Source organism: Hibiscus syriacus, unplaced genomic scaffold, assembly GCF_006381635.1.
Source record: "Hibiscus syriacus cultivar Baekdansim isolate YM2019G1 unplaced genomic scaffold, ASM638163v2 tig00002338_pilon, whole genome shotgun sequence".
Classification (NCBI taxonomy): Eukaryota; Viridiplantae; Streptophyta; class Magnoliopsida; order Malvales; family Malvaceae; genus Hibiscus; species Hibiscus syriacus.
The window spans coordinates 678,425-704,639 of NW_024061926.1; the positions used below are offsets into that span (position 1 = coordinate 678,425).

Sequence of the window (26,215 nt, forward strand, 5' to 3'; positions counted from 1 at the left end):
GATACGTCTTGTTCAGTGTTACTAACTACTGATGCAGACAGCTAATTCTGCCCCAATCGATCTTATTAAAGGTGGATCATCTTTGCTCCAGGTTTTTCTGGAAATGAGATGATAACACTGCTGTAGGAGCTAGAGTCAGCTGGGAAAAAAATTGTTTTTCTAAATCTGAAGGAGGTCTAGGATTGAAGAATATCAAAACTTGGAACACATCGTGTATTATTAATCTCATCAGGAAAATTCTTGCGGGTGATGGATCCCTTTAGGTAGCTTGATTAAAAAGTTATGTTTTTAAAGACCAAGAGTTCTGGCAGCCTTTGTTCGGCCTCTTCCTCCGGATGAAATCTCATCATCTGAAAATGAGATGAGATTATCAACTTGAATATTATTCACCAGTCGATCCATCTTGCTGACTGGTATATCTTGTGGCACGAACGTTTGATTAAGGATTTTCGACAGTGCTTCTCGATGTACCTCCGAGTTTAAAAATAGTGCTAGCATTGAAGTACACGTAGGTAAGCTGTGGAGCTGTTCTACAATGTTGTACTCGCTGTGTTTCAAGATCTTGAGGAACTCTTTAGCTTCTTCTTCCTTTATAGGTTCATTGACAACTAGCACATCTTCTTTGAATGGCTTAAGTGGTCTTTACCCCACTTTGCTATCACATCCTTTAGAAGTACTCACCTGGCATTCGTACTTCCATGGCACTTGTCGATTGTCCGTGTATTGAAAAGACTGAGGTGTTGTGATCACCACTTTGGCTGGTGTTGTTACTATTATATTTGGCTTAGGGGTAATTATCAAAGGACTACCCCTACCGAATCTTTTGTCTGATGATTCTCCGGTGGCACAAACATCTGCTCCCAAAGAATCTTGAACTTTTTTGTAAAATTCCAGCTCTTTTCGGTCCATCATGAGCTGGACTGTCGATATGAATTATGGGCACTCTTGCACATTATGCCCCTCTTCGTTGTGGTAACAACAATGGTTACCATCTTCAATACTTGTTACACGTGAATAGTGTGTAAGAAGCTTCGCCTTTACCATTTGGCTCCATACCCAAGCTAAAGGAGCTTTAACTTCCGAAATACAAGTTTTGATTCTCTTGCTATTCTCGGTGGTGATTGCGTTGATTACTGTCTCCTGATGATTGGACAATGGATTCTGGGCGACGTTCGGTGTTCCAGAGTTAAAATGGATCCAGTTCTTGTTCCGCATTCGTTGTACAAGCCTCTTGAATGCGAGACAATTTTCGATTGAATGCCCCTACACACTACCATGATATTCACAGTGGGTGTTCTCGTCAAACCATTTCGAATAGGGGGCTTTATAGGATCCATTGGGTAGGGTGATACCGCGTGAGTGTCGAAAAGTTGTTGATATAACTCTTTATACGTCATGGGAATGAGATCAAACTGCTCCCTTTCCCTTTCTCTCCTCGGTTCTCTCAGAGATTGGTTTGAAGTACCAGATGGTACAGCTGCAGTGGTTTTTGAACTTGAGATCGTAACACCTTTGTTAGCGTTGTAGATGTTGACATTGTTGATCTCGCAGTCCTTTCTCTTCATGGGAGACTTCTTACTGGAGTCCCCTCCTTCGATTTTTCCTTATTTTATGGCCAGTTCGACCATTTCAACGGCCATGACCAGATCTGAGAAACTTCCCGATGTGATTGCCACTAGGTGCCTGAAGTAAGGTGTCTTCAGGGTCTGTACAAACATCTTTCTAGTTTCCTTTTCATCCAAGGGTTGATGAACTTGCACAGATAAATCCCTCCATCTCTATGCGTACTGTCGGAAACTTTCGTTATGCTTCTTTTCCAGGCTCTGCAGCATAACTCGGTCTGGTCTCATATCATTGATATATTTGTACTGCTCTAAGAAAGACTTGGCTAAGTTTTTCGACATCTTGATATGAGTTCAGCTGAGCTGGTTGTACCACTGGATAGCTGAACCGGACAGGCTCTCTTGAAAATATTGGATCAGGAGTTGGTTATTTCCCCTGTACCCTGTCATCTTCCGACAAAATATAGTGATATGGGCTGAAGGGCAGCTGTTCCCATCGAACTTCTCAAACTCAGGAATTTTAAACTTAGGTGGAAACACCAAATTAGGAACCAAGCTCAGTTTTATTGCATCCACCCCATAATAATCATGGTCCCCTTGGACCATCTTCATCTGGTCTTCCAGCATTTTGATCTTCTCTTCCATCTTTTTTCACTTTGTCCTCTTCATCGAAATCTGGGATATTATAATCATCTGGATGATTGTCAAGACCGGTTGTGGAAGTTTGTACCTTTGCAGCAGATGACGCTTTTCCTTTCGTCGCAGATGAATTTTCTTGTAGTTCGGGTAAGATCCTGGGTGAAATAACCACCTATGGGATCGGTGATATGGTTACCCCCTCAGACACACCTACTCCGGGTGCACTTGCTTGTTGGTGTAAACCAGACAACTTAGCCACGATTTGGTCGACTAAGGATTCCTGGCTTTTCTTGATGGACTCCATGGTACTTTGGCTGTTCTGAGCCATTTTGTCCTCCAATTCTTTCTGTAACTTTTCCATGTTCTCTTCGATCTTCTCGATTCTAGCTTCCATTTGTTTCTTTTTTGCACGAGTGTTGTAAGGGTGATGTGTGTCTTGATCTTGCGGCGGTATACTTGGTGTTTGTTCTTTTTCTTTCTGAGACATGTTCTGTTGGTTAATATGAATGTAAAAACATGGAAAATATAAAAATAACATGAAATATAAAACGCAAAGTATGCAATGTATGATGTATGTAATTTAGAGGCATTGATCCAGGAAAAGTGTCCATTATTATAAATAATCCTTATTCAGACAAAAATGTTTTATCTTTTAAGAGACATAAAAACAAAATCAAAGGTACATCCGGACTAAATCCTCTAGACCCCAAACAACTTCTAGTAGGATGACAAGTCTTCTGTCTTCGTCTGTCACTGGTTAAATGCCTTGTCAAACCAGTCCAGCTTCCCTTGCCAGGCCATGAAGATGACGGGCTACCTTCTGTACTTAATCTAAGAAATCTCGTATGGTTGCGTCTCTGGCCCTCACCCTTTGATGTGCTTGCTCCCAATGGAAACACCACTGTAATCCTCCGTTGAAGGGCACTATCTGAAGCTCGTTTGATTGCTTCTTGAACCCATCTACAATAGCTTCTAACTCAGCTATTGTCTTGCCATCTCTCTCATGTTGTTTCTCTAGATCAGCCACCCAGATTCTCAAGCGTTGGTTCTGATGTTGACTGTTTGCCAATCGCCTTTGAGTAGTCTTCAACTGTTCCTTCCAAGCTCTTTTATCAGGCCCTTCGAACTTCCTTTTCAGACTGTGAGCTTCGTCTCTCTAGTATTCAGAGGTTACTTTCAACTTGGAGTTATCCTTGACTTTATCTTGATACCCTTTTCTCAAGTCTTCGAGCTCAAAATGAACTTTTTTTGTTCTCTTTCCAGTTTGTCTGCTCTATCTTTCTGAAAGTCAGCATCTAGCTTCCACTGATAACGTTCAGCTTCAAGTTCCTTACTCCTCTGTTTCAACTCGTTGTTCACAGCTTCAAACTCTACCTTGGCTATCTCAAGTTCGGAAGGGACATGCCTGAGATGTTCCTTCATGGTCCGGGTGTCTTCATAGTCTGGCACCGAGATGTTGTCATTCTTTCTCAGTCTTCACCACTCCACATAATCCGGAGTAAGCAGGTCTCTAGCAGCCACACTATCCATCAGGAATACCTTCTTCCATGACTCGGCTGTTTCCTTGATCATCTTCTTATAGCTGTCATCGCTATACACAAACTCTGATTTAATTAGTCTGCATGTTGTTGGGACAAACTGACGTGCCCTATATTGTCTAAGTGCCAACAATGAAGCATACCCAACTGCACCCCAAAGTCCAAGTAAGGTCATAGTGTCATAATCCCCACATCGAAAAAGAATGTCATCGAGGAATAACCAGGGGGCTCTCCAGATAATATCCCGGTCCTAAAGATGCGTGTAGACATTCATCCATTTTTCCTTCGAGGTGTCTTCATGCCATTTTAAAGTAAGAAACTCACCTAAAGGTGAATAAGTGGTACTGAATTGGCGATATGCAACCCCTTTAGTCTTCCAGAAGTGGCTGTGAATCCAGACTTGAAGGAGTTGAGTACACCCAACGAACCTTCCTCCGCCAGTTCTTAGACAATGGTTGAGCGATCGAAAGGTCTCGGCTAAGATGGCCGGTGCTAGGTTGACCCATCTCGGAAGTTGTTCAAACAGCTCTACCACAGTAGCATCAATGTATCACAAAGTCTCCGGGAATATAATCAGACCATACAAACCCAGTGCGAACAAATCTATTTCCTTCCACTCATCGGGATGGTTCTTCATCAGTTGCTTGATATGAAGCCAAGCAATTCCTTCCCCACTGCCTTTACATCGAGCCCGGACAGTTACCCATTTTTCGTCAACCCCGGCAACCTTGGCTAGTGCATTCTTGAAAGGCTGGCTTTTGATGTGTTTAATGTAAGCTCATTCCAACCTGATATTTCACAGTGCAGTAGTGTAGTGTACTCTTCAATGGTGGGCACCATGTCCTCCTGATTAAAAGTGAAGCAATTGTATCCCGGGTTCCAGAACTGAGCCAAGGCTCTGATTAAAGGCTCGTCAGTCTTGACATGAAGCAAAAGTGCAATGTCACCGTACTGTTGACTGAACTTCTGTTTTTGATCATTCTTCCAACTATCCCAGATTTCTCGAAGCTCTTGAACATTGTTCTGTTTTAGGCTGACAGAGGCGTAGCTGACCAGCTCTGACACATAGCTTCCTTGAAGACTGTCTCCATTTTCCTTCTGAGTCTTCTTAGACCATAGCCGTCCTCGGGGTTTTTAATCTCTTGTATTACAACACCTTTGTCCATTAGTTTAGATTATTTTGTGTGTAACAAACACTTTTTTAGGGATCAATGACCTCTTGTTATGATGCAAATGCTAAAAAACAAACACATGCAAAAAGTTAGTACAATAAAAATAAATAAATAAAAATAAAATGACGAAAGGGAAAAAAATAAAAAAGAAACATGGTTAGGGTAAAAATATTATAGGTTTTGGAATGTGGTTTCGGGGTAGGCTCTAATTCTCCATAGTCTCCCCGTTTAGGTTCTAAAAAATGGTACCCGAGTTCTCCTTACCGGCGCCCCCTTAGGCTTACCAGACCCTTAGTCCTAAACCATCACAGGCTTGTGTGGACTAAGTTAAACTCGAGAGGACACATTCCCTTATGTCTATGCGGAGAATAAATTCACACGAAGACATAAGGTATATGAATCCCGAAGGTTACTTGCTAGGCCTATGCGGTGAATAAATTCACACGAAGACGTCGCTTTCAGTTCCACTTAAAAATGGGTTCAGAGCTCAGGTTTAGAGCCTTAAGTGAAAAACGAACTTTGATGGCTGAAATCATTAGAAAACAATTAGTACAACTATTTACTCGAAAATATAATCAAAAGTAAGTAAAAATGATCGAAATGTTACCTTAAAATTTAAACTTACCCTTTTCATTAAAAAGACAACTGGAAATTACCTTAGCCTGACTCACTTACCTGTGTCCCCAGCAGAGTCGCCAAGCTATCACAACCGTCTTTCGGTTGGGCCCGGAATTGGGCTTCGACTTAGGAAAATGGATTAGGAGTCACCACCGATCATTTATTTTTAAAAAATAGGTTGATCGGATACCTTATTTCTTACCTGATCTACGTCTTACCATAAGTGTGTCGGGCTCGGGAGTCGGTTACGGTCAAGGAATGACTAACACCCTTGAACCGCCCTTTGGGTACTACGTAATTTCCAATTGTCTTTAGTTAAGAAAGTTGTAAATCTAAATTAACAGGTAAAATGTCGATCCAAATTACTTGCCTCTAACCGTTTTCAAAACATGCACTTAAAGAATCAAGAAAACGTTAGAAAAACAAAGGTGATGAAGATAAATTAAAAATCAAGAAAGTAAAATAAAGAAGAGAAAACGAATAAATAATGACAAATAAAATAAAGACAAAAAACAAACAACATAATTAATATGAGATAGTGAAACAAAAAAGAATAAAAATAAAGACAAAATAGAATAAGATAAACAAAGAAATAAAGATAAATAAATAAAATATATATAAAAAATCAATAAATAGGATAAAATAGGATAAATGAACAAAAATGAGGGAAAAGAAGATATATATATATATATATATATATATATATATATATATATATATATATATATTATATATATATATGTATATTAGCTTGTGGCTAAAAGAAATAAAATAATATATATAATATAACAAAAAATACTAAGAAATAAAATAAATATATATATATATATAATATAACATATAAATAAAATAAATAAATAATGAAATACTGATAATACAGGTATGTAAAAAAAACTATAAAAATATATATATATAAATATTATAATGTAATATATAAAAACGGAAAATTAAAATTAAGATTCAGAAAAAAGGACCAATTTGTAAAAAAGAAAAACTGAGTGACAGAATTCAAATCATTTCGAAGATAATCTGAAATTGCAAGGGTAAATTAAGGCCTTTATGAATGAGGAGGACCAAATGCGGGATTAACCCATTAAATATCAAAAACACGCGGGTCTGAGAGATTAAACGGGTCGGGTCACTGTCTGATGGGCTAACTATTTAAACCAAAATTTTTTTGAAAACCTTCATTTCTCTCTTCTTCCCAAGAGAGCCCCTCCCCTCTTCTCATTTCTCTCTCACCGGTTCTTCACATATGAAGAACACAGCGAGATTCCAGAATCTGATCACCACGCATCGCTCGTGCCGCCTCGTCGGTCGCCGTTGATCGGCGCCGGCCGCGGGTCATCGGCAACAAAATCAAAAATTTTCTGTACCATTCGAAACCTCTTTCTATCCCCGCTTCGAAAATCAAAACATTTTTCAAAGATTATTGACCTCGGGGGCTAGATCTACAAATGAAGATCTCGAGAACGCCCATCCGTTCATCGGTCTAAAGCTCATTTTTGGGGTTAGAAACAAAGACAAGTAGAACGCATGCAACAAAAGCCGACCGAAGCGAAGGTAAAAAATACTGAAATGCTCTACAAGTGTTCGGACTCTCTTTGTGTTTGCTATTGTGAGCTTATGTGCGTGTTTGCCTCGTGGTAATCTCTCGATAATCTCTTATGTGTAAACTATGTAAAAATCCTCTGATGATCGTGTGAAAATAGTGTGTTGATTACAACTTATTTATAGTGCCTAATATCCTATTTTCAGTGTTTGAATCCTAGTAGAATACTAACGATACTGTTGTGTTTGTTGGTGTCGTGGGCGTCGGGATCTTCGGCGTGGAACTTGGGTTGGAGGCGTGAGGATGGCGTCTGACCGAGCGGCTGGGATGCGTGAATGGCGAGGAGACTATTGCGGCGCAGAAGAGAAAAGTTTGAAACCCTAATCTGCTCTAGGGTTTCAAACCGGGTTGGGTTTCCAAGATCGGGTTTGCTGAAAATCCGGTTCACATGCAATTGTGTAGTATTGGGCAGCTGAGTTTGGGTCACGTTACGCCATGTTGATGTAGCATGTTATTTGGGCCTGTAACACATAAAATAATATAATAAATGATATGTAATATATGCCGATTATAATATCTGCACGTAAATATTATGAGTGTAACGCATATATATTTGGATGAAATGGGGTGTCTACAATAAGTAAAAAAAATTAAATAAAAAAATTAACTTTTTGAGCCTAATCGAAATTTATTCATCCACGTGTATGGTAGTAGAGACCGTAAAAATGAAATGAGAATGTCGAAATGTAGACAACTGCTACGTTGCTTCTCAACTTCCTTAGACGAAGACGGTGCCCATTTCGTGACGGCCTTTGCCATCATTCTTATACCTTTGATGTTTAAAGATTGTGCTATTCCATCTAATAATATTGTTTTAAAATTTAGATTTAATTTTTTTAATTAAAATTGTAATATTCAATTAATTAAAAGTGAATATTTGATCGTATATGAAAAATTAAATTAATTTAATTTATGAATATTATTTTATCATCTAAACTTTATTTATTTTTTTAGCTGAATAGAATATATTTGTTTGAATATATAACAATGGAATGATTAGAATGATCCTTTTAATTAATTCCTTTTAAATTTAAAATAATAAAACAATAGAATGTCTAAAAAATAGCTTAATTTAAGGTTAAGAAAATGTGCAACGGAAAATGTTAAGTATTTTTTTAATATTTTTGATTGAGTGTAACTTAAAATGTTAATCTTTTAATTTTTTAATATTTTCGGTTACAATCGAAAATATAATGAAGAGGATATTAAGAATTATAGAGGATATTAAGCATATCACTGGTTTCAAAAATGGATGTCTGCCTCTTGTCACCCGAAAGCTTTATGAGAAGGATTGTGAAGTGTTAATTGGAAAAATCAAACAAAGGATCCACCATTGGTCTGGAAGGAATCTTAGCTATGCTGGCAGACTAGAGCTTATTCGATCCGTCTTGTTCAGTGTTACTAACTACTGATGCAGACAGCTAATTCTGCCCCAATCGATCTTTATTAAAGGTGGATCATCTTGCTCCAGGTTTTTCTGGAAATGAGATGATAACACTGCTGTAGGAGCTAGAGTCAGCTGGGAAAAAAATTGTTTTTCTAAATCTGAAGGAGGTCTAGGATTGAAGAATATCAAAACTTGGAACACATCGTGTATTAATCTCATCAGGAAAATTCTTGCGGGTGATGGATCCCTTTAGGTAGCTTGATTAAAAAGTTATGTTTTTATGGACCAAGAGTTCTGGCATTTTGTAACAGGTGCAAATGTTAGCTGGAGTGTTAATAGAATTTTAAAATGAGGTCTGCCGCTTATCCAATTCTTTCTTTTGGACCTCAGTAGATAAGAGACATTTGGGAAGTGATTCGGTTGAAAGGGGAGAAAGTTTCTTGGCACAAACTAATATGGTTTCCAATGCACATACCAAAACATAGCTTAATTGCTTGGATGTCACTTCTGGACATATTACCTACAAGAGATAGGCTGCATAGAATGAGAATTATAACTGAATGAACTTGTGTTAATTGCAGCATTTCATAGGAGATAAGGAATCATCTGTTTTCTCAATGTTCCCTGGTAGCTCGTCTTTGGAATTCAATTCTGTTTCTAAACAGGTTGAAGACAACAAAACTCCGCATGGGATGACACTGTTTCATGGGCAACTTCAACATGGAAAGGGAGGTCACTTCTTACCACCATTTTGAAGATCTCTTTGACTGCTTTTATCTACATTTTGTGAGAGAAAAGAAATCAAAGAATATTTCAAGGTCGATATAAAACAATCGAAGACATGCTCAAAGTTATTAAAGAAGCTGTTGGGATTCAACTTAAGGGGGAAAATATTAATAGACTTGATATTACTAATTATAATCCTTGTAATGCAAGGGGTATAGTCTAACCAATCTTTGATTTTGTAAGTTGGTTGTTCATAGTTCTTTTTTTGTTGTTGATTGGTTAATTAGTTTTGTAGCAGAATTTTCTTTGGATAATAAAATTTGAATTATCAAAAAAAAAAAAGAAAATATAATGAAGAAGATAAAAAATTAACATTTTTGATTCTGTAAAATGTTAAAAAATTAATATTCTAAATTACGTTCAACCAAAAATAGTAAAATATTAACATTTCTAATTATACATTTTCTTAAATTAGATTATGGTATAACATAACTAACCAAAAAAAACAAACCATAAAAAGTTAAAGAGTATGTTCGGTAGTCGCGTGGCCGTGACGGTGAAAAGCACATGCTTTGCTTCTTCTCCTACTAATCCAACGATTCTCTATCTCCTCTCTCCGTCACTGTGTATGTTTCTATGCATTTCCTCCTTATTTCATGTGCTTCTGATCGTGGCCTACGTGTCATCATCCCCACATTTTCTTACCATTTTCTTTTATATACAAGGCTTTGTCGGTCTCACCCTGACACCTTAGAGAGACAGAGAGAGAGAGACCAAGTGTCTGAAAAGGGCAAATCCTTTTTCACTTTTGCTCTGTTTTGGTGGAAAAAGCCAAGAGAAAAAGAGAGAAATGGATGGTAGAGAAGAGGTAAAGGTATTCAAACCCAGTTTCCCTTTGAGCTTTTGGGAACTCTCAGTGGCTTCAACGGTGGTCATGGCATTTATTTTGGGGCTTTCTGGCGTCTATTTTACCATGCCTGCATCTGATTATAGCTTCCTTAAATTACCCAGGAGCCTCCAAGATCTTCAAATTCTCAGGTTTCCCCCCCTACTAATTTGAAAAAAGAAAAAGATTTCTTTAAATCTATTACTTTACTGTCATTTGGCGGTGATTGAAAATGCACAATCAAAACGTTGTCATTTTGGGTAAAACAATTTTGTGGGGAATGTTTTGTTTCTATGTTTAATGCTAATAGAATCAGATTAACTGTTACTTTGCCTCCCTCAATATACCTATATACTTTTGAATTTCTATTCTGTTTAGTTCTTAAAATTTGCAGATTTTACTCTCACATGTAATACTTTCTGGTGGTGAAATTAGCATTTGGTTTAAAGAAATATAGGATGAACTAGCAGGCCATCCTTGGTGCTTTCTGGGTTCTAGATCAGAGAATTTTCTTTATGATTCTTTGGCGGATGTTTGATTTTATGCTAGTAAGGCGAACCTCCAAAATTTGAGGGCGACCAACTATAAAATTCTAAAGGGCGAAAACAGATTTTTAATACAAAATTCATGAAAAATATCTAAAATATATGATAATTTCCTCTCGGTCCATCTCCGGCTGTATTATCTCTTCTTTGAGGTGACTTTGGTATATGATGATTGTTCTTATTTCCCCCCCCCCTAAAATGCATCGTGTAGGGATCACCTTGAAACCTACACCAGTGACTACACCGTACAAGTCTTGGTGGGGTATTGTGTAGTCTATATTTTCATGCAAACTTTCATGATTCCGGGGACCGTTTTCATGTCATTGCTTGCCGGAGCCCTGTTTGGAGTCTTCAAAGGCGTAGCTCTTGTTGTGTTCACCGCCACCGCCGGTGCTTCTTCTTGCTATTTCCTGTCAAAAGTAATAGGCCGGCCCCTTGTGTTTTCCCTTTGGCCCGACAAGCTGAGCTTCTTCCAAGACCAGGTGATTTTCAATTCCTATTCGAACCATCTTTGTTACATTGAGCTAAAAAATGAAATAAGCTCTAACTCCATGCTTGCAGGTAGCTCAAAGAAGGGAGCGTCTGTTGAACTATATGCTTTTCCTAAGGCTTACACCAACTTTGCCAAATACATTCATTAATGTAGCTTCTCCTATTGTGGACGTGCCTTACCATATTTTCTTCCTGGCGACGATTATTGGACTCATCCCTGCTGCTTACATAACTGTCAGGGTATCTAACTTTGAAACTTCCATGTAAAAGTTGCAGTGAAGCTCACTTAAATGCCACTCTTTATACTTCAGTAATGCAAACATATCTGTTTCTTCTGCAGGCTGGAATAGCTCTTGGCGAATTACAATCAGTCGGGGACCTTTATGATTTCAACTCAATCGCCACTCTTTTCCTTATTGGGGTTGTCTCGGTCACGCCTACACTTATGAGCAAGAGCAAATCATAACGTTTAACCTGCAGAGCTTGCTTGTACACCAAACACCGATCTGTTGGTAACCATTACCGTTGCCCTACATTACCGTCCAGACCGGCATCTAATGAAATGCAATGTGCCACTGCATTCTCTCCAGTTACTGGAGCCTGCTGATAATGAAGATATCAGTCATCAAGTTCTTAGGTGTGAATTGTGTTTACTTTAGCCATTGTTAGGTACATGAAAAGTTTGGGGGAAAGGTATTATCTGTTTCGATTTCGATTTGATTGTTCACAATAGTGTTTAGAATCTGTATATCCATGGAAAGTTATTCTTCTCAGTGTTTGTTCTGGTCTCAGTATTAAATAAATGGCTAGGTTCCCTTGCTTTACGCATAAGAAACTTGTAGGTTCAACTGTTAAAGGTCTATTGCTTTGAAGATAAGAGAATTTTAGATATACCAAGATTAACTTCACATGCAATTTTACATGTTATCTTGAGCTATAAATAATTGTTGCTTCCTAATTTTGTCCAAAGATTTGTCTTCAAGAAAGAAGGTGCTAAAGAACAGGGTTTAAGAGCGTAATATGAAATCAATCACTTGTTATTAATAGTCGTTACTGCAATAATAGAATGCTGATGTTGCGTGTTAGATCATGCATGATACCCTTTGACCGACCGTTTTATTCTCCTCTCTTGTTTCGTTTTCCCTTTAAGCTGCAGTCCTAGCAATCATCCAACTGATTCAAATTTCTATTAAAATAGTAGGCCATACTTGTTAACTACATCTTTGCTTAATTGAGTGACCAAGATAAGAACATCAAAATAAGCTAAAATTTGGTACTAAATTGGCCAAGAGGTCGAAATAAATACTATATGTGTCTGATTCGGATAAACTCATTCCCCTAAAATCTTTATATATTTTCAAGATTATGCTCCCATGTCATGTCCAAATATGCGTTAAACATAAATGTTGAACTCCATTCCTTCAAGAAAAAATGATGAATTTGAAGTAATGCACACAAATATTGAAGTAGTACCATTAATGTAAGGGGTGTAAGCATTGAATGTTAAATGGTTGAGAGTTATCTTTAAACATATACTACCTTGTATTTACCTCAGATTAATAAAAAAAAATGGTTATATATATATATATATATATATATATATATATATTGTACTCCCAGCTGTCACACTAAAGATTTCGTTTGAATTCACCCCCAAATTCGATTTATATATATATATATATTGGTGTTATAGGTTCTGGCAGAGTGGTCATATGAATGCACGATTGGGTTATTCTTATCGACAATCTTCTGTACTGCAGTCAAAAGGTAGAACTTGAAGAAAGTTGTTTATACTTGTTATTTCTTCCATCATTACTTTAATGACAACTGTTTTTGATGTAAAAGTACATTAACTCGAAACCTTGTAATGCAGAACTTATTGTTTGCCTTACACGAAGGACCTAATGCTGCTAGGGCAAGCATATCATCTTATAGGGTTGTTACAGTAGAATGTCTTACCTACTTGCATATCATGCAATTTGGTTTCTTTTGAAATAAATATCTTTTCTTCATGTGCTTTCTCTAATATGTGATAAAAATTTCAGTGGCGATAGGTATGGCTCATAAATATACTAGTAAAGAGGACAGGGGTACGGTACAAGGTTAATTATGTAAGTATGTATCAGGTTTTTTATTATAAATAGAGATGTAACCTAAACCTATATGACATTGAATAAAACTTCTAGCGCCGCCTAGACACCGAGAACGTAAGCATATTGTCGAACCTCGTTAAAATTCTTGTGTTCTTTCGTTATCTTTACCCGATTCTTCAACAAGTGGGAATATTATTGCTAATCTTTGTCACATGCTTGTGTATCTTGGCTGTTGATTTCAGAATATGTCCTAGAGAATTCGCCAAGACAGAGACTTACGGGACAGGCTTGGTAAGATATTATCAAGTTCCTTTTTTTCTCTCTCATGATGCATGTTATTTCTTAGTTTGCTATTAATTTAGAATGAAGTAGATAATTTTACTGTTTTTTAAGGTAAAGCCCATATTAACATTTAATCCATTATCCTTGTACATAACTTTTTTGTTATCATTGTCCTCAGAACGAGTGTCTATATTCAATCACTTTGAGAGGTTCAAAGGGGTATCTACATTCTTTGATAAAGACTATTACATGTGAAAAGTGGATATTCTTTCACTTTGAGAACTTCTGAAATTGTCCTTCCAATACCTCAAAACTAATTGAATTTGTTTGTATTTTTAGTGAACTGTTATGTTTCTGATTTTTGTTATGGAAAGTGAGCTGATTTTTGTTACATCTGTTTGTTGCAGGATTTTAACATTGCTTATAGACAGGCATGTTGAAAGAATTTCACGTAGAATGGTTGGACATACTCATCACATATTTACTAAATTGTAAAACCATATTGGAATTAACAATCTTGATTCACCGTACTATACAATTTCTGCAGTGCAACCTGGCTTATGTTACTTGGGTGGTGGCTCAAAATCTACAGGTTATTCTTATTTCCTCCCTTAAGTACGTCAAGAATCAGGGATGGACCTAGAGGGGGTGGGTGGGGGCGGTCACCCCCTAAAATTTTCAAATTCCTATATATTTTATATTGAAAATATGTTTTTGCTCCCCTAAAATTTTATAAGTTCACACATACTTAAAAAGTTATAAATTCATCCATCCTAACATAAAATTATGCGTCTGTCTCTATCAATAATTAAATGTCAATGTTCATCACCCTTTTGGTACTTAAGTTCATTAAATTTAGAAGTTATCAATATAAAACATTCCTTTTCCTAAAACATAAAAAGATCAGGACTAGATCATTGGCAGAATTTCCGTGTTTCTCGTTTTCTTATTACCGATATCTCCTCTTTATATAGCAATTGATTGGTTGGGTACATATTGAACCATCCGGGCCTTAGTTGGTTGACTAACATGGAATCTCAAAATGTATCACTGTAGATTTTTTTTAATGTTCAAAAAGAGGCTTGGATGATGTTGGTTCTATGATTATATATGCATGTCGACTTCTATGTTGAGTGAAAGATGGAGGGCATTCTTTGAGTACGTTTCCTTTTTGTTTAAGATACATTTTGGAGATGTGAAACTCAGTTTGCCATTTGTAAATCAGTGTCTTGTGCAGAAATGGTGTCAATATGGTGAGAGCGAGGGATCTTTGTTTGTTTTGACTTGGGAATAAAATATCAAGCATCAATCATGCCATTGATAGGAATTTTTGGGTCCAAAGTAGCCATATTTGTTCTCTCTACAGCCTCTCAACAAAAGTTCACTCGGACCGTCACACAAACGAACCCTTGCCTGTTTACCTTTTTTTGTTTGTTTCTTTAGTTATTTTACTCAGACTCGGATCCGAGTGTTGAGTCTAGGTATGGGTGTCTCTCCTCTTAATCATGTTTGGATATGCGTCAGGTATAGGTATAAGGTGCTTTGGGAAAAATTAAGAAACCAAGAGGCATATAATTGGTGAACATAATTAAAAAAAATATAACTGAAATGCAAATTCAAATAAAAGAACTATGTCCCTGTCCTTTTGAACAGTGATGGAAGTGTATAGTTTTATCACCTACTGTTACATGTGGTGCATGGCTAACGAAAGGTTTACCCCATTGTTTCAGCTATTAGCGATGCGACTTCTCGCTGATAACATCGTTGGGAGCAAAGTTTTAGCTCTTGAAAGAGCATTTGACTGGAATTTATTTGCTTCTTTTTTGTGGTAAAGTGACCATCCCTCCTTTTCATTCATGCATGTGACTCGAGGAATTTTGTGTTGTCCTCAATCAACATCTCATGTAAGAAATAACTTAAACAGGTTGTGTTGCTTTATTTATGATTTAATGCAGGCAAATCTGCAAATTGGGCTGGTAAACTCATCTGTGGATACCATATTTGTGTCATCCTCATCGGCTTGTTTGATCCTGGTTTCCTATTCTTTGACTTGGTGTGTTGTCATGGCGCTCCTAGATTTTTCTGGCGTTTAGTATAAATTCTGGTAGGTCCATGTCACGCTATACAGAACATGAACGTGTGTTAACTTTGGGCTTTTTAATTTTCAAAAGCATTTGTGTTTTGAACTATGCAGCATTCTAATTTCTGAAACAACTTGTACCATCGATGCTTGTTAGGGTTGAGTTATACATACTATATTTGGAAATTGTATACAGAAACAGTTACATTTCGTAATGCAAAGAATCTAGTAATGAGGGTGAGAAAAGGTTTTCAGGAGGGTTTATATGGAGTCTTATTTCCTTACTTTAATGAGTAGTGGTCTAATTTAAGCGTAAATATAGATGTCTAATGTTTTTTACATTATCATTTTTAGTGTCTGGTGTGTCATGACCCTTAAAAATGTCCGTTAAATATCAATCAATTATTCACCTTATCACCTGTCGATTGAGATGCATGTGTGTCTTGAGATTTAAGGTTTTAGGTTTAAGATTTTGGGGATTGAGGCTACAAGTGATAGCCGATGATGAGTGGGTAGGCACCCGGCGGGGGTTGATCAACGAGTGGAGTTGATGCTTTGGGATTAAAGATTTTGGGATTTTTTTTGAGATTATAGAGAAATTTTAATTTTTTTAAATAATGATAATTTTATTTTTTAAAACAAAATTTTTAAAAACCTATAAACACGCTATGTGTCACATTTTGAGTAATTAACTAATATTTAATGTATTTTTTTTAATAATCGTGACAAACCAGACACTTAAAATAACCTCAAAAACTTTCGGTACTTACATTGACCGAAAAAAATTTAAACACCTAAATAGAGAAAAAAGTATAGTAGGATTACTTTTTTATATATTAAACCTTAAATTTATGGTGAAGCTTTGTTACATAAAGATAAAGAGGATGGAGTGGTGGGCTTTAGGACGGTGGGAGGCTTAAAAAGCTTGTGACTTTGATTTTATTTTTTAAATGTCAAGTCAGATTTCCGTTATTGGAGTAAAGGAAATTAACGGTCAAATGATTAAAATGTATTAATCAATAACATAAGGTACTAAAATAATTTTTTTAAGCTGGTGACTAGGATCAAACGGACTGAAAATATAAGAAACCACCAATGAAATATTAGGTTATTTTAAGTGTTTGATCCGTTATAAACGAACTTAAATTATATAAGTGACTAAAACTTAACAAGTGAAGTTAAGTTTATTTGCAAATATGGCACATCTTTCATCTTCTGTATAGGTGGAACTGTGGAAGATGGTGATGACTTTTAATTGTTAGTGGGATTTATGAGCCGTCGGATTAGATATAAGAAAGCATAAGATTCCAATTAACTCGAGAAAAGAAAAATGTAGCTTAAATTAATCGTATGGAATACCTTTCCTTGTATAATCATCAATATGAAATATTTTCCATCAGTGAAAATACAGGTAAATTATATAAGAAATAATATACACAACTTAAGATTTACAAATTACTTATCCGGAGAGAGGTGACAAAACTTTCTGACTCATTTGAACACTGCTCTGAGTTCTTTTTTTCGATCTAAGACTCCTCGATTTCCTTTTGTTCCGTCTCTTCATCCCCGGATTCATCAGCCGTTTTTTCACTGAATTTTAAACGCAGTGGCCGATCCATCAACTCCTGCAAAATTTATGACAATGTGTTATCAGCCAGGTTGATGAACAAAGCATTCATCAACATAATGCATAGAATCAACACAATGCAAGTATTCACAAGCTACTTTCTTTTCTTTCTTTTTTCGAAAAAGTATTCACGAGCTACTCGACAAAGTGAAGGAACAATTTAAAACACATTGGTTTTGCTGTCTGAAGACAAGTTTTTGCAAACATAAATGAAAATTGTTACATATACTGAGAGGAACATCAAATTTATGTCCTAGACAATATCTTAATACAAATGAGTTCTAGTTGACAATCACCTTCAAATGCATTGACACCGATTAGTTTGTCTAGTAACCATATTAACTGATAACCGACAGTTATGATCTACGGATAGTGCTCTCTTAACAACCGGGATAAAAACAGTTCAAAAATATAGAATGCATTTGATTACCTTTCCATTTAGAGTGGAAATTGCGGCCTCGGCTTCCTCCTTTGTGGCAAATGAAACAAAGCCATACCCTGCAGACTGTCCTGTAGGGGTACCAAAAATAACTCTAGCTGAAACCGGGTTGAAGGCCGAGAAAATTTCTCTGAGATGACTCGACCTAACTTTCCAATTAAGGTTCGACACGTAAAGTTTATGTCGTGGCTCGCGGGGAGGAACAATTGGCTGAGTAGAAGTTGGTGAAGCTCTCTTGAATCTCCTTGCAAACTCTACCCTTATAATTCTCCCGGACACTTCCTGCACCAGAAATCATACTCCAATATGCAAATGAGGTACAAATATACAATGGAAAGCAATTCTCTTATTATACTTTTGATTATAATGTATTGTCCATATGCAGAGATTTTTTCGCAAGAATTTATTTGCAGGGATTACTTCCCATTACAGACGCGCATATAATATTAATGATATTAATGACTGCATATGAATACTGTTCAACTATGTATTTATGTATTTATTTATACATGCATTGCATGTTATCTATATTTTTAATTTTCTGATTGTCGGAGATCTTTCACGGAAGCTATTCTTAACCTGACGTTGGGCAGCCTACTACCTACCTCCCCTTACACCGCATACACCGCATATGGGAATTGAGTTTTGTTGTTGTTGTTGTAACAATTAAAATTTGTTGAATGATTTATATATTCCCAGGTAAGTGAAAAATCAAGTTGATTAGCATTGTATACATAATAAATAAAACTTGAATTTTAAAAAGAAAAGAAATCCTTACATGAGAGTCGAGGTCATCTATAGCAGCCTGAGCTCCTTCACCAGAAGGCATTGTCACAAACGAAAAATTCCTACTTTTCCCGTCTTTCTCCCTTATAATCTGAAAACAATCCACATAGCAAAATCACCCATATCATAAATCATCTCTCTTTTTAAATAAAAAGGAAGAAAAATAGCAATATACAAGTATAGAGAAGGAACCTCAACATCTTTAACGTTCCCATATTGGGCAAAGAGGTCTTTGATATCAGCAACAGTATAAGCCCGAGGCAAATTCAACACAAAAAGCTTTCTTTTCACATTTGGTTTCTGGGTTTTCTCAGTTTCAGCTTCTACGCTTAGTTCTTGCAATGTAGAGTAGAGTTTAAAACCCAGATTCTTGTGGGTGCTGATTAATGGAGGGACGGAGAAATTTTGGGAAAAGAGAGGGGTAGAGATGGATATTTGAGAAGGTAAGGAAGAGATCCTTTGGGGCTTTGGGGAAGACGAAGGATACCGTGGATAGGAGAGTGCAGTTACAGCTTCAATGGCCGCCATTGTTTAAGAGTTTTTCAGTACTCAGCAGCAAGGATTTCAACTCTTTTTCGTTTTGAAATTTTGGGAAAGATTTCAATTTTTTCAAGTGGATAAGATATTTTATTCGCTAAACTACATCGCTAGCCACTTAAAAGTAACAAAAATCAAATAATTTTAATTTCAAACACTTTCGTTAACAAGGCTTAATATATATATATAAAGTGTACAAACTACCTCTCTTATCCGATTAAGGTGTTTAACGTTTTAAATATTATTATTTAAGTATCTTGACCGTAATAGATATTAAAAAACTTTTATCAATTATTCAGAATGTAACAAGTGATACCTTTATAATTTTTTAAAATTTTATTTTTAAAAAACTTAAAATTATTATTATTATTCAAAAATTCTCAAAAAAATCTAAATTCTCAAAAGAATCCCAAAATCGTTAATCCCAAAGTATCCACCCCACTCGCCAATCGTTCACTGTCATTGCCGCCCCTACCGACGGTATACCCATCCATCGGTCGCCGTCAATCGTGGCTTCAAACCCTCAAGATCCCTAAACTCAAATCCTTAAATCTAAACCCTAAATCCCTAAATTTCAACACCTATCAATCCCAATCGGTGGATGGGTGGTCAACGAGATGGTGGTCGATGGGTGAGTCAATGACCGTTGACAGTGGTAGTAATTGGTGCCAGAATTAAAAGTCTTGAGGCATTTTATGAAAAACTAGGAAAAGTTTGAGTTTTTTTTCTTTGAAAATCTATGAATTTTATTTTTTTTAAATAAAAGAAAATAAAAATTCAAGCCACATGTCAAATACTGATTGTTTGACTTATTTTTAACAGAGTATTTAACGTCTGTTACAGCGTAGGTACCTAAATGATAACATTAGAAATGTTAGACACCTAAATTGACAAAAAAAAATTAGACACCTAAATGAAAAAAGAAGTATATTTTGGGCACTTATTTTTATATTAAGCCTAACAACAATTAAGTGATTATAAATAATATTTTTTATTAATATTTTAGTTTTTAAATATTTTTATTAATCTAATAAAATATTATAAAACTATTTATATAATTATATTATAATTACGCGATATGATCATATTAAACAATGTAAAAGTTTTTTAGTTTTACACAGATTTATGGTCATGAGATGGTTGAGATTAATAGTAGGAAATAAGAAGATATCCACTAAAAAAATAAGAAATTAGTCTTTGTTATTATTTAAATAATTGTAATATGACATAAAATCTTTGCTATTTGTAATTTATATTGTTAAATGATAATGGTAAGTATAGTGATCATACATAACGCCTGGACCTAGTTGTTACATCTTACGACACTTGAAAGGGGTTTTTCTCAAACAAGTCAATCTTTTCCCCTTCATAAAATCATGCCAAACTTTACAAGAGACATTCCCTCGGTTCATTAACCAATCTCATAGTAACCTGTCAAGATAGACAAGCCACATATTATTTCACAAGCTACAATATAATCCCAAAGTCACAAGTACTCTTAGAATGAAAATCCCGCGGGACAACGAATACCAGAGAGCAATCCTAAACCATCCCTAGATATTTCTCCAATAGAGACGGTGTACCATCTACTTTCTCGTACACCTAGACCCCACATGAGCTTAGGAGAAGATCATTTACACCATGATATCTTCACATGCTAGCTCAAGGTGATGGGATGGTGAAGGAGGATCACATAATAAAATAAAAATCGAGATTTCTCACTAATGCTAAAAGAAAAAGAATACAATAGGATTTAGATAAAATAATTTCCCATCTAACTTTAATATCTACTATCTAATTATACGGATAATTACTTGATTACAAATGAAACTTATTTTGTAGAAATCTACTTAAAGTAGATTTTCTATTATTAATTAACATAAAAAAATAGACTTCCTATTTTCAATCCAATTAAGTTTTTTATTTTCCTCAATCAATTTAAATTAGATCGAATTTAAATCAAACTTTAACATATATTTCCTAACTTTTTTATTAAAAAATAATAGTTGACAATTACTTCAATGATAGTTCTTTATTTTATTTGGGAGGTTAATATATCTTTCACTCGTTATTTAACAAATACTAATAGTCATGCCCTTATAGTAGAGGGAAAAAGAAAGAAGATAGGGAAAAACTTATAAATAAATCAACTTTATTATTTTAATAAATAATTTTAAAAATTATGTACGAAAGTAACACTTATTTTTATGAGTAAAAGCTGGTATTTTTCAAAACCCTAAAAATTAGGGTTGATCAAACATATTTTCACATAAATCGAGTATTTTTAATATTTACGAACTAGAATTTCATGTAGGAATTAAAACTTTCTTTTTTTTCCATGATCTAAGTTTTCTCTCAATATTTTGTGCCACCTTCCTCTTTCCCTTTAATTTTTGTTTAATCAGCGACAATATCAATCTTAATATTGATTGTTGACTGTCAGTGATTATTATTTATCTTATTTTTTTAATTTTAATAAGAATCTTTGTTCTTGTGACACTTTTTTCTTTGTTATCGTGGAATGTTTTTTCTCTATTCTTGTTCCTTATGATTTTGGTATTTTTTTGCATACCTTTACGGTCATTTTGGTGCTTGCACAAAGACTCTCATAACATTGTTTTCTAATTGATTTGTCGGTGGTCACGTATAGTTAGATCTCCTCTTTAGTAAAAGATTATTTGTCAATATAATCAGAATTGTGTAGTCATATAGCTTGTCAAATAGTTTAGTTCGCTCACAACTCTTTTATCATTTCGTAAAGTGTCTCGTTCGACAAAGATAATGAGTTTTTATGAAGGTTACTGAGTTTTTTTTGGTGTTGAACGTCATTTTCAAAGGAAGGTTTGTTTTTCTTCGTATCTTTAGGTTTAATATTTTTGTTTTATGTATGATTTTTATGCGACTATTGTCCCAAATTTTCTCTGTATGCTTGATTGCATTGTAATTATGATTCATTCTATTTTTTATTAATGAAATCTATTTTTCATTATTTAAAAAAATAACAACGAATTTAAAATTTAGTGACCAGAACTTATTTTATCATGCTTAAATAATTAAATATTTAATATAAAATAATTAAATGTTTATTTTAGTTAAAATAGATTTATTTAAATTTCAAATTATTTTCATTTAACTTATGTTGGTAAGTACGAACCAAGCGACTTCGATAGTAAAGAAATTGTTGTTATCATTTGAGATATCAAATTCGAGCACTATGAATACTAATGGGTGTAAATGTTCAATGTCAAATTATTAAAAGTTATCTTTAAACATATATTACCTTTTACTTACATTGTATTATAAAAAAAATTATATCGGTAAAACCTAGAAAAAAAAAACACATCAATTCCATTAATTTGAAAACATTTACTTTCTTCTAATTCAACTGGGTAGAGTACTACTTAAAAAAATGGGTAAACATATTAAGTACTTAAACTATTATTTTTATTATATTTTGGTACTCAAATTTTATTTTTTAAAATCATATTTAACGTTTAGTTTAAGTTTTAATTTATTACCATGTCGTTAAAAGATTAGCAGAACTACAAATGTAGTATTTTTTATTTTTTTCAATGATGACGTGACATTACCTTATTGTGACACGTCAACATTACCGTTACATTTTTAGCAATGAGTACCAAAATAAAATATAAATTGGATGTTAGGTATGTTTAAAAAAAATTAGATACCAAAATAAAATAAAAATAATATTAATTTAGATCCATGCAGTTTACCCACAAAAAACTGGGTAGAGAACTTGCCCATAAATAGAAGAAATGGTTTAAGTAGTACAAATCTTTGGTTTCTGAAATCATTATCCCACTTTATGATTCCAAATTTAATGTGATGGGATGGCTAAATGGAATGTTCAAAGTTTACCCTGATTCCTCACCCTCCATTTATATAGACCTTACTCTCTCAAGTCTCAAGATAAGAATATCCACGTAAATTTGAGTCAGCCAAAGGTATAATTGTTTAGTTATGAGATTAGTTCATGACTCAATACAGAAATTTCATAAATTTTTAAGACAATCCTGCCACCTTTTTAGTTGGAGGATAACCTTTGATTTTATTTCATTTTCTTTTCCATATCTAAAGAACCCTAAACCAAATCTTTAATAAAATGGGAAGTAACATTTTCGTTGCAGGACTCCAGCTCTTGTAATATATCTTGACAAGGACACTCTTCCATTGCTATTAATACCCTTCTCTTCTTACACTCTCAATTCATCCCATTTGCTTGTCTCTTTGATTTTCTTGTTACTCTTCGTTATTGCATGACTGCTGAATTAGTGTCAAATGATGAATTTACATTGCCTGAAAAGGATGCATTTGGAAACTCGTTCAGGTGAAAGAAAAAAAAAAGGAATTTGCATTGCAGGATTGTGTCGTTGGTCATTTTTTTTGATATAGCTAACTCATTGTTTGGTGAAATGGTTGACAGGGATTATGAGGCGGATGGTGGCAGAAAAGACATTGTAGAACAACACTACAAATCAAGTCATTTTAACTAAACATATGATTTTGTAAGTAAATGTGTATACAGATAAGAGAATCATTTTAATTAACAAGTTAATGCAAATGATTGTAGGTAAAGATGATGAGGGATGAATATAAGAAGCTGGACAAGGCAGAGATGGGGATACGGGAATGTTGTGAACTTCTCAATGAAGTTGTTGATGACAGTGATCCTGACCTGGATGAACCCCAAATCCAGCATTTGCTGCAATCTGCTGAAGCAATCAGAAAAGACTACCCTAATGAAGAGTGGTTGCATTTGACTGCTCTCATTCATGGTCACAACCCCCATAAAAATATCCCTTTTCCTTTGAATTCTCTTATGGTGGAAAAGTATTTAAAGTTATTGGATTTCATTGTTTTACAGATCTAGGAAAATCCTGGTTCTTCCACAATTTGGAGGGCTACCTCAATGGGCTGTGGTTGGTGATACTTTCTCTGTTGGATGTGCTTTTGATGAGAGCAATGTTCATCACAAGGTTTTTGAATCTTTTGCTTTGATTCTACAATCAATTCCCTGTTAGAACAATGAATTGGGTATTTCACATATTTTGTTGCAGTATTTTAAGGAAAACCCTGATTTCAACAATCCAAAGTACAACACCAAAAATGGGGTTTACTATGAAGGATGTGGATTAGACAATGTGCTCATGTCATGGGGGCATGATGATTATATGCACTTGGTGGCCAAGGAAAATGGAACCAAATGGCCTTGTGCAGGATTGTTCATCATTCGATACCATTCCTTCTACCATAAGCATTTTCTTTTCGATAACAACTCTATGTATCCCTAATGGCATCGCAATGGATTTGAATTGAATCAACACCTTACTTGCAGCATTGCATAAGCATGGAGCTCTTTTCCAGTTCATGAATGAAGAGGATAAAGAAAACATGAAATGGCTTAAAGTGTTCAAGTAAATCCCTCTTCCTAATTCAAATTTGTTGCTTTTGCAAATAAAAAAAAAAACTTATTGGCTTTCTTTTTTCATAAAATTATGGCAGAAATATGACCTTTACAGTAAGAGAAAAGTCCTGGTTGATGTTGAGGAGGTCAAGCCATAATATGAATCCCTTATTGCAAAGGTAAGCTCCCTCTCTCCATTTCCCTTTGTTTCCTTAATGTTGTCAAAGTTGATTAATATTGTCTGAACAGACCAAAACAATTTTGTGCAGTATTTTCCACCAAAGCTGAAATGGTGAAACTTAAAAGCCCCAATACAGGATTGCTGCTGCTACAATGTTAAGAATCTTGAATTGAACAACAACATAATGCTTGTACCTGTTCAAGTGTGTGAATAAAAAGGGCTTGTTTTGTATATTGTAAATTTGTAATAAAGATCCTTTCTGGGGTTGTTAATTTATCTCAATCAAATCAATTTTACGCATTTATCCTTTCTGATATAAGTTTTATCATTGCATGATGTGATTTGGCCGAATAACGAAAGAAGCCAAGCCAATGTTTGCAGGGTTAAAGCCTAATGGCACTCATTACTTGAAGAGTTTCATTTCTTTGAGTCTTTTTCATTACTTGGTCCAAAACAACACCACCAGATAGGTCTAGTTCTCCGAACAAACAATGGCATTGAGCAACAATGTGATAGGTGCAATCAACTTTGTTGCATTGCTGCTGTCGATTCTGATAACAGTGCCGGTATACGGCTTGCGAATCAACAAGACAATTCATGTGTGAAAGATCTTTCAATGGCCTGCCATAACTTGGGGGGTTTATAGGTGTGTTTTCACGCATCCCTTGGCTCCTTATGGCTTTACCTTGTTGCCATGCCCATTCTTATCGTATTGCTTGCATGCCTGGAAGCAGATACAGCTACTAATATCGCGCATACCCGCAAATACAGCTATTCATTGAACCACCTTATTAAGGTTATCAAATAACGGATGTATGAACGGATGACTATTCATTATAAACCTCTTAATAGAACGAATCATATTGATTTTAGGTCAAGTTAAAATGAATCGAATTGAAATAGATTTTAATTTTTTATATTACTTTAATTTAGATTAATTTTAAATATACACAAGTAGGGTTGTAAATGAGACACGAAAGATAGCGAGTTATTCGAGTTCGATTCAATCAAAGCTCGGTCAACAATCGTATCAAATAGACTCAACTCGAGTTCTTAACGAGCCGAAGCGAGCTACTTGATACCCAACACAAAAAATTTGTGAGTAACTCAAAAAAAATAATATATTAAATTTTTAGTTTTTAAATTAAATTATAAACAATATTCATTTATATAAAATACAATATAAGATTTTTATGTATTTAAGATTCATGTTCGAACTTCAATTAAACTAAATATGAGAACATTTCAATTTTAAAAATTTCAAACTTTAATCGAACACAATTTTAAATTTTTAAAGTCAAATCGAATCGAACTCGATTTGACTTGTTTACGAAGACACAAGTGCGGCAACTTTGATGGGGGATGACTCTTGCAGGCTATTGGCGGAGAGAAATTCCCCCCACCCTAAACCTTATCCAATAAGAATACAACAAGTAGTTCAACGAAAACTTCCAAATCCAAATAATAAAACACAAAGGATTGTTGCTCAAATTCGTGTAAAATTCCAAAGCAGCTTTTCATGTAGAGGGGGAGTAGTTCTTTAACCCCAATCATATACACCATCATATTTTATAAGTTTTCGGGAACC

At 35.0% G+C, this 26,215-nt stretch overlaps 2 protein-coding genes, 1 long non-coding RNA gene and 1 pseudogene across 3 annotated transcripts; 3 read left to right on the top strand and 1 right to left on the bottom strand.

The window, feature by feature from the left end:
* Nucleotides 1–9,997: 9,997 nt before the first annotated feature.
* Nucleotides 9,998–11,951, top strand: LOC120145136 (uncharacterized membrane protein At4g09580-like). Its single transcript, XM_039159029.1, has 4 exons — nt 9,998–10,292; nt 10,897–11,167; nt 11,247–11,417; nt 11,518–11,951. Exons 1-4 carry the CDS (start codon nt 10,105–10,107, stop codon nt 11,641–11,643), a joined length of 756 nt encoding a protein of 251 aa, XP_039014960.1. The 5' UTR covers nt 9,998–10,104; the 3' UTR covers nt 11,644–11,951.
* Nucleotides 11,952–13,918: 1,967 nt separating this feature from the next.
* On the top strand, nt 13,919–15,576 carry LOC120144978. Its single transcript, XR_005518096.1, has 4 exons — nt 13,919–14,011; nt 14,100–14,144; nt 15,283–15,380; nt 15,508–15,576. It is a non-coding gene; the product is annotated as an uncharacterized LOC120144978 (long non-coding RNA).
* A 1,564-nt stretch (nt 15,577–17,140) lies between these two features.
* LOC120145145 (33 kDa ribonucleoprotein, chloroplastic-like) lies at nt 17,141–19,085 on the bottom strand. Its single transcript, XM_039159040.1, has 4 exons — nt 18,677–19,085; nt 18,477–18,575; nt 17,690–17,980; nt 17,141–17,257 (listed from the first exon to the last, which is right to left on the bottom strand). The coding sequence occupies exons 1-4, from the start codon at nt 19,010–19,012 to the stop codon at nt 17,159–17,161; spliced, it is 825 nt and encodes a 274-aa protein (XP_039014971.1). The 5' UTR covers nt 19,013–19,085; the 3' UTR covers nt 17,141–17,158.
* Nucleotides 19,086–23,298: 4,213 nt separating this feature from the next.
* LOC120144884 lies at nt 23,299–24,742 on the top strand (annotated as a pseudogene).
* The last annotated feature ends 1,473 nt before the right edge of the window (nt 24,743–26,215 follow it).

What these genes read in the sequence shown, in the direction of transcription:
- LOC120145145 (XM_039159040.1), bottom strand. Translation starts at nt 19,012, where the DNA reads ATGGCGGCCATTGAAGCTGTAACTGCACTCTCCTATCCACGGTATCCT. An exon ending in GGAACGTTAAAGATGTTGAG is followed by an intron (nt 18,576 to 18,676) that starts GTTCCTTCTCTA and finishes GATTGTTTTCAG; the next exon opens with ATTATAAGGGAGAAAGACGG. An exon ending in TTTCCACTCTAAATGGAAAG is followed by an intron (nt 17,258 to 17,689) that starts GTAATCAAATGC and finishes TAAATTTTGCAG; the next exon opens with GAGTTGATGGATCGGCCACT.
- LOC120145136 (XM_039159029.1), top strand. Translation starts at nt 10,105, where the DNA reads ATGGATGGTAGAGAAGAGGTAAAGGTATTCAAACCCAGTTTCCCTTTG. An exon ending in TGAGCTTCTTCCAAGACCAG is followed by an intron (nt 11,168 to 11,246) that starts GTGATTTTCAAT and finishes CCATGCTTGCAG; the next exon opens with GTAGCTCAAAGAAGGGAGCG. An exon ending in CTGCTTACATAACTGTCAGG is followed by an intron (nt 11,418 to 11,517) that starts GTATCTAACTTT and finishes TTTCTTCTGCAG; the next exon opens with GCTGGAATAGCTCTTGGCGA.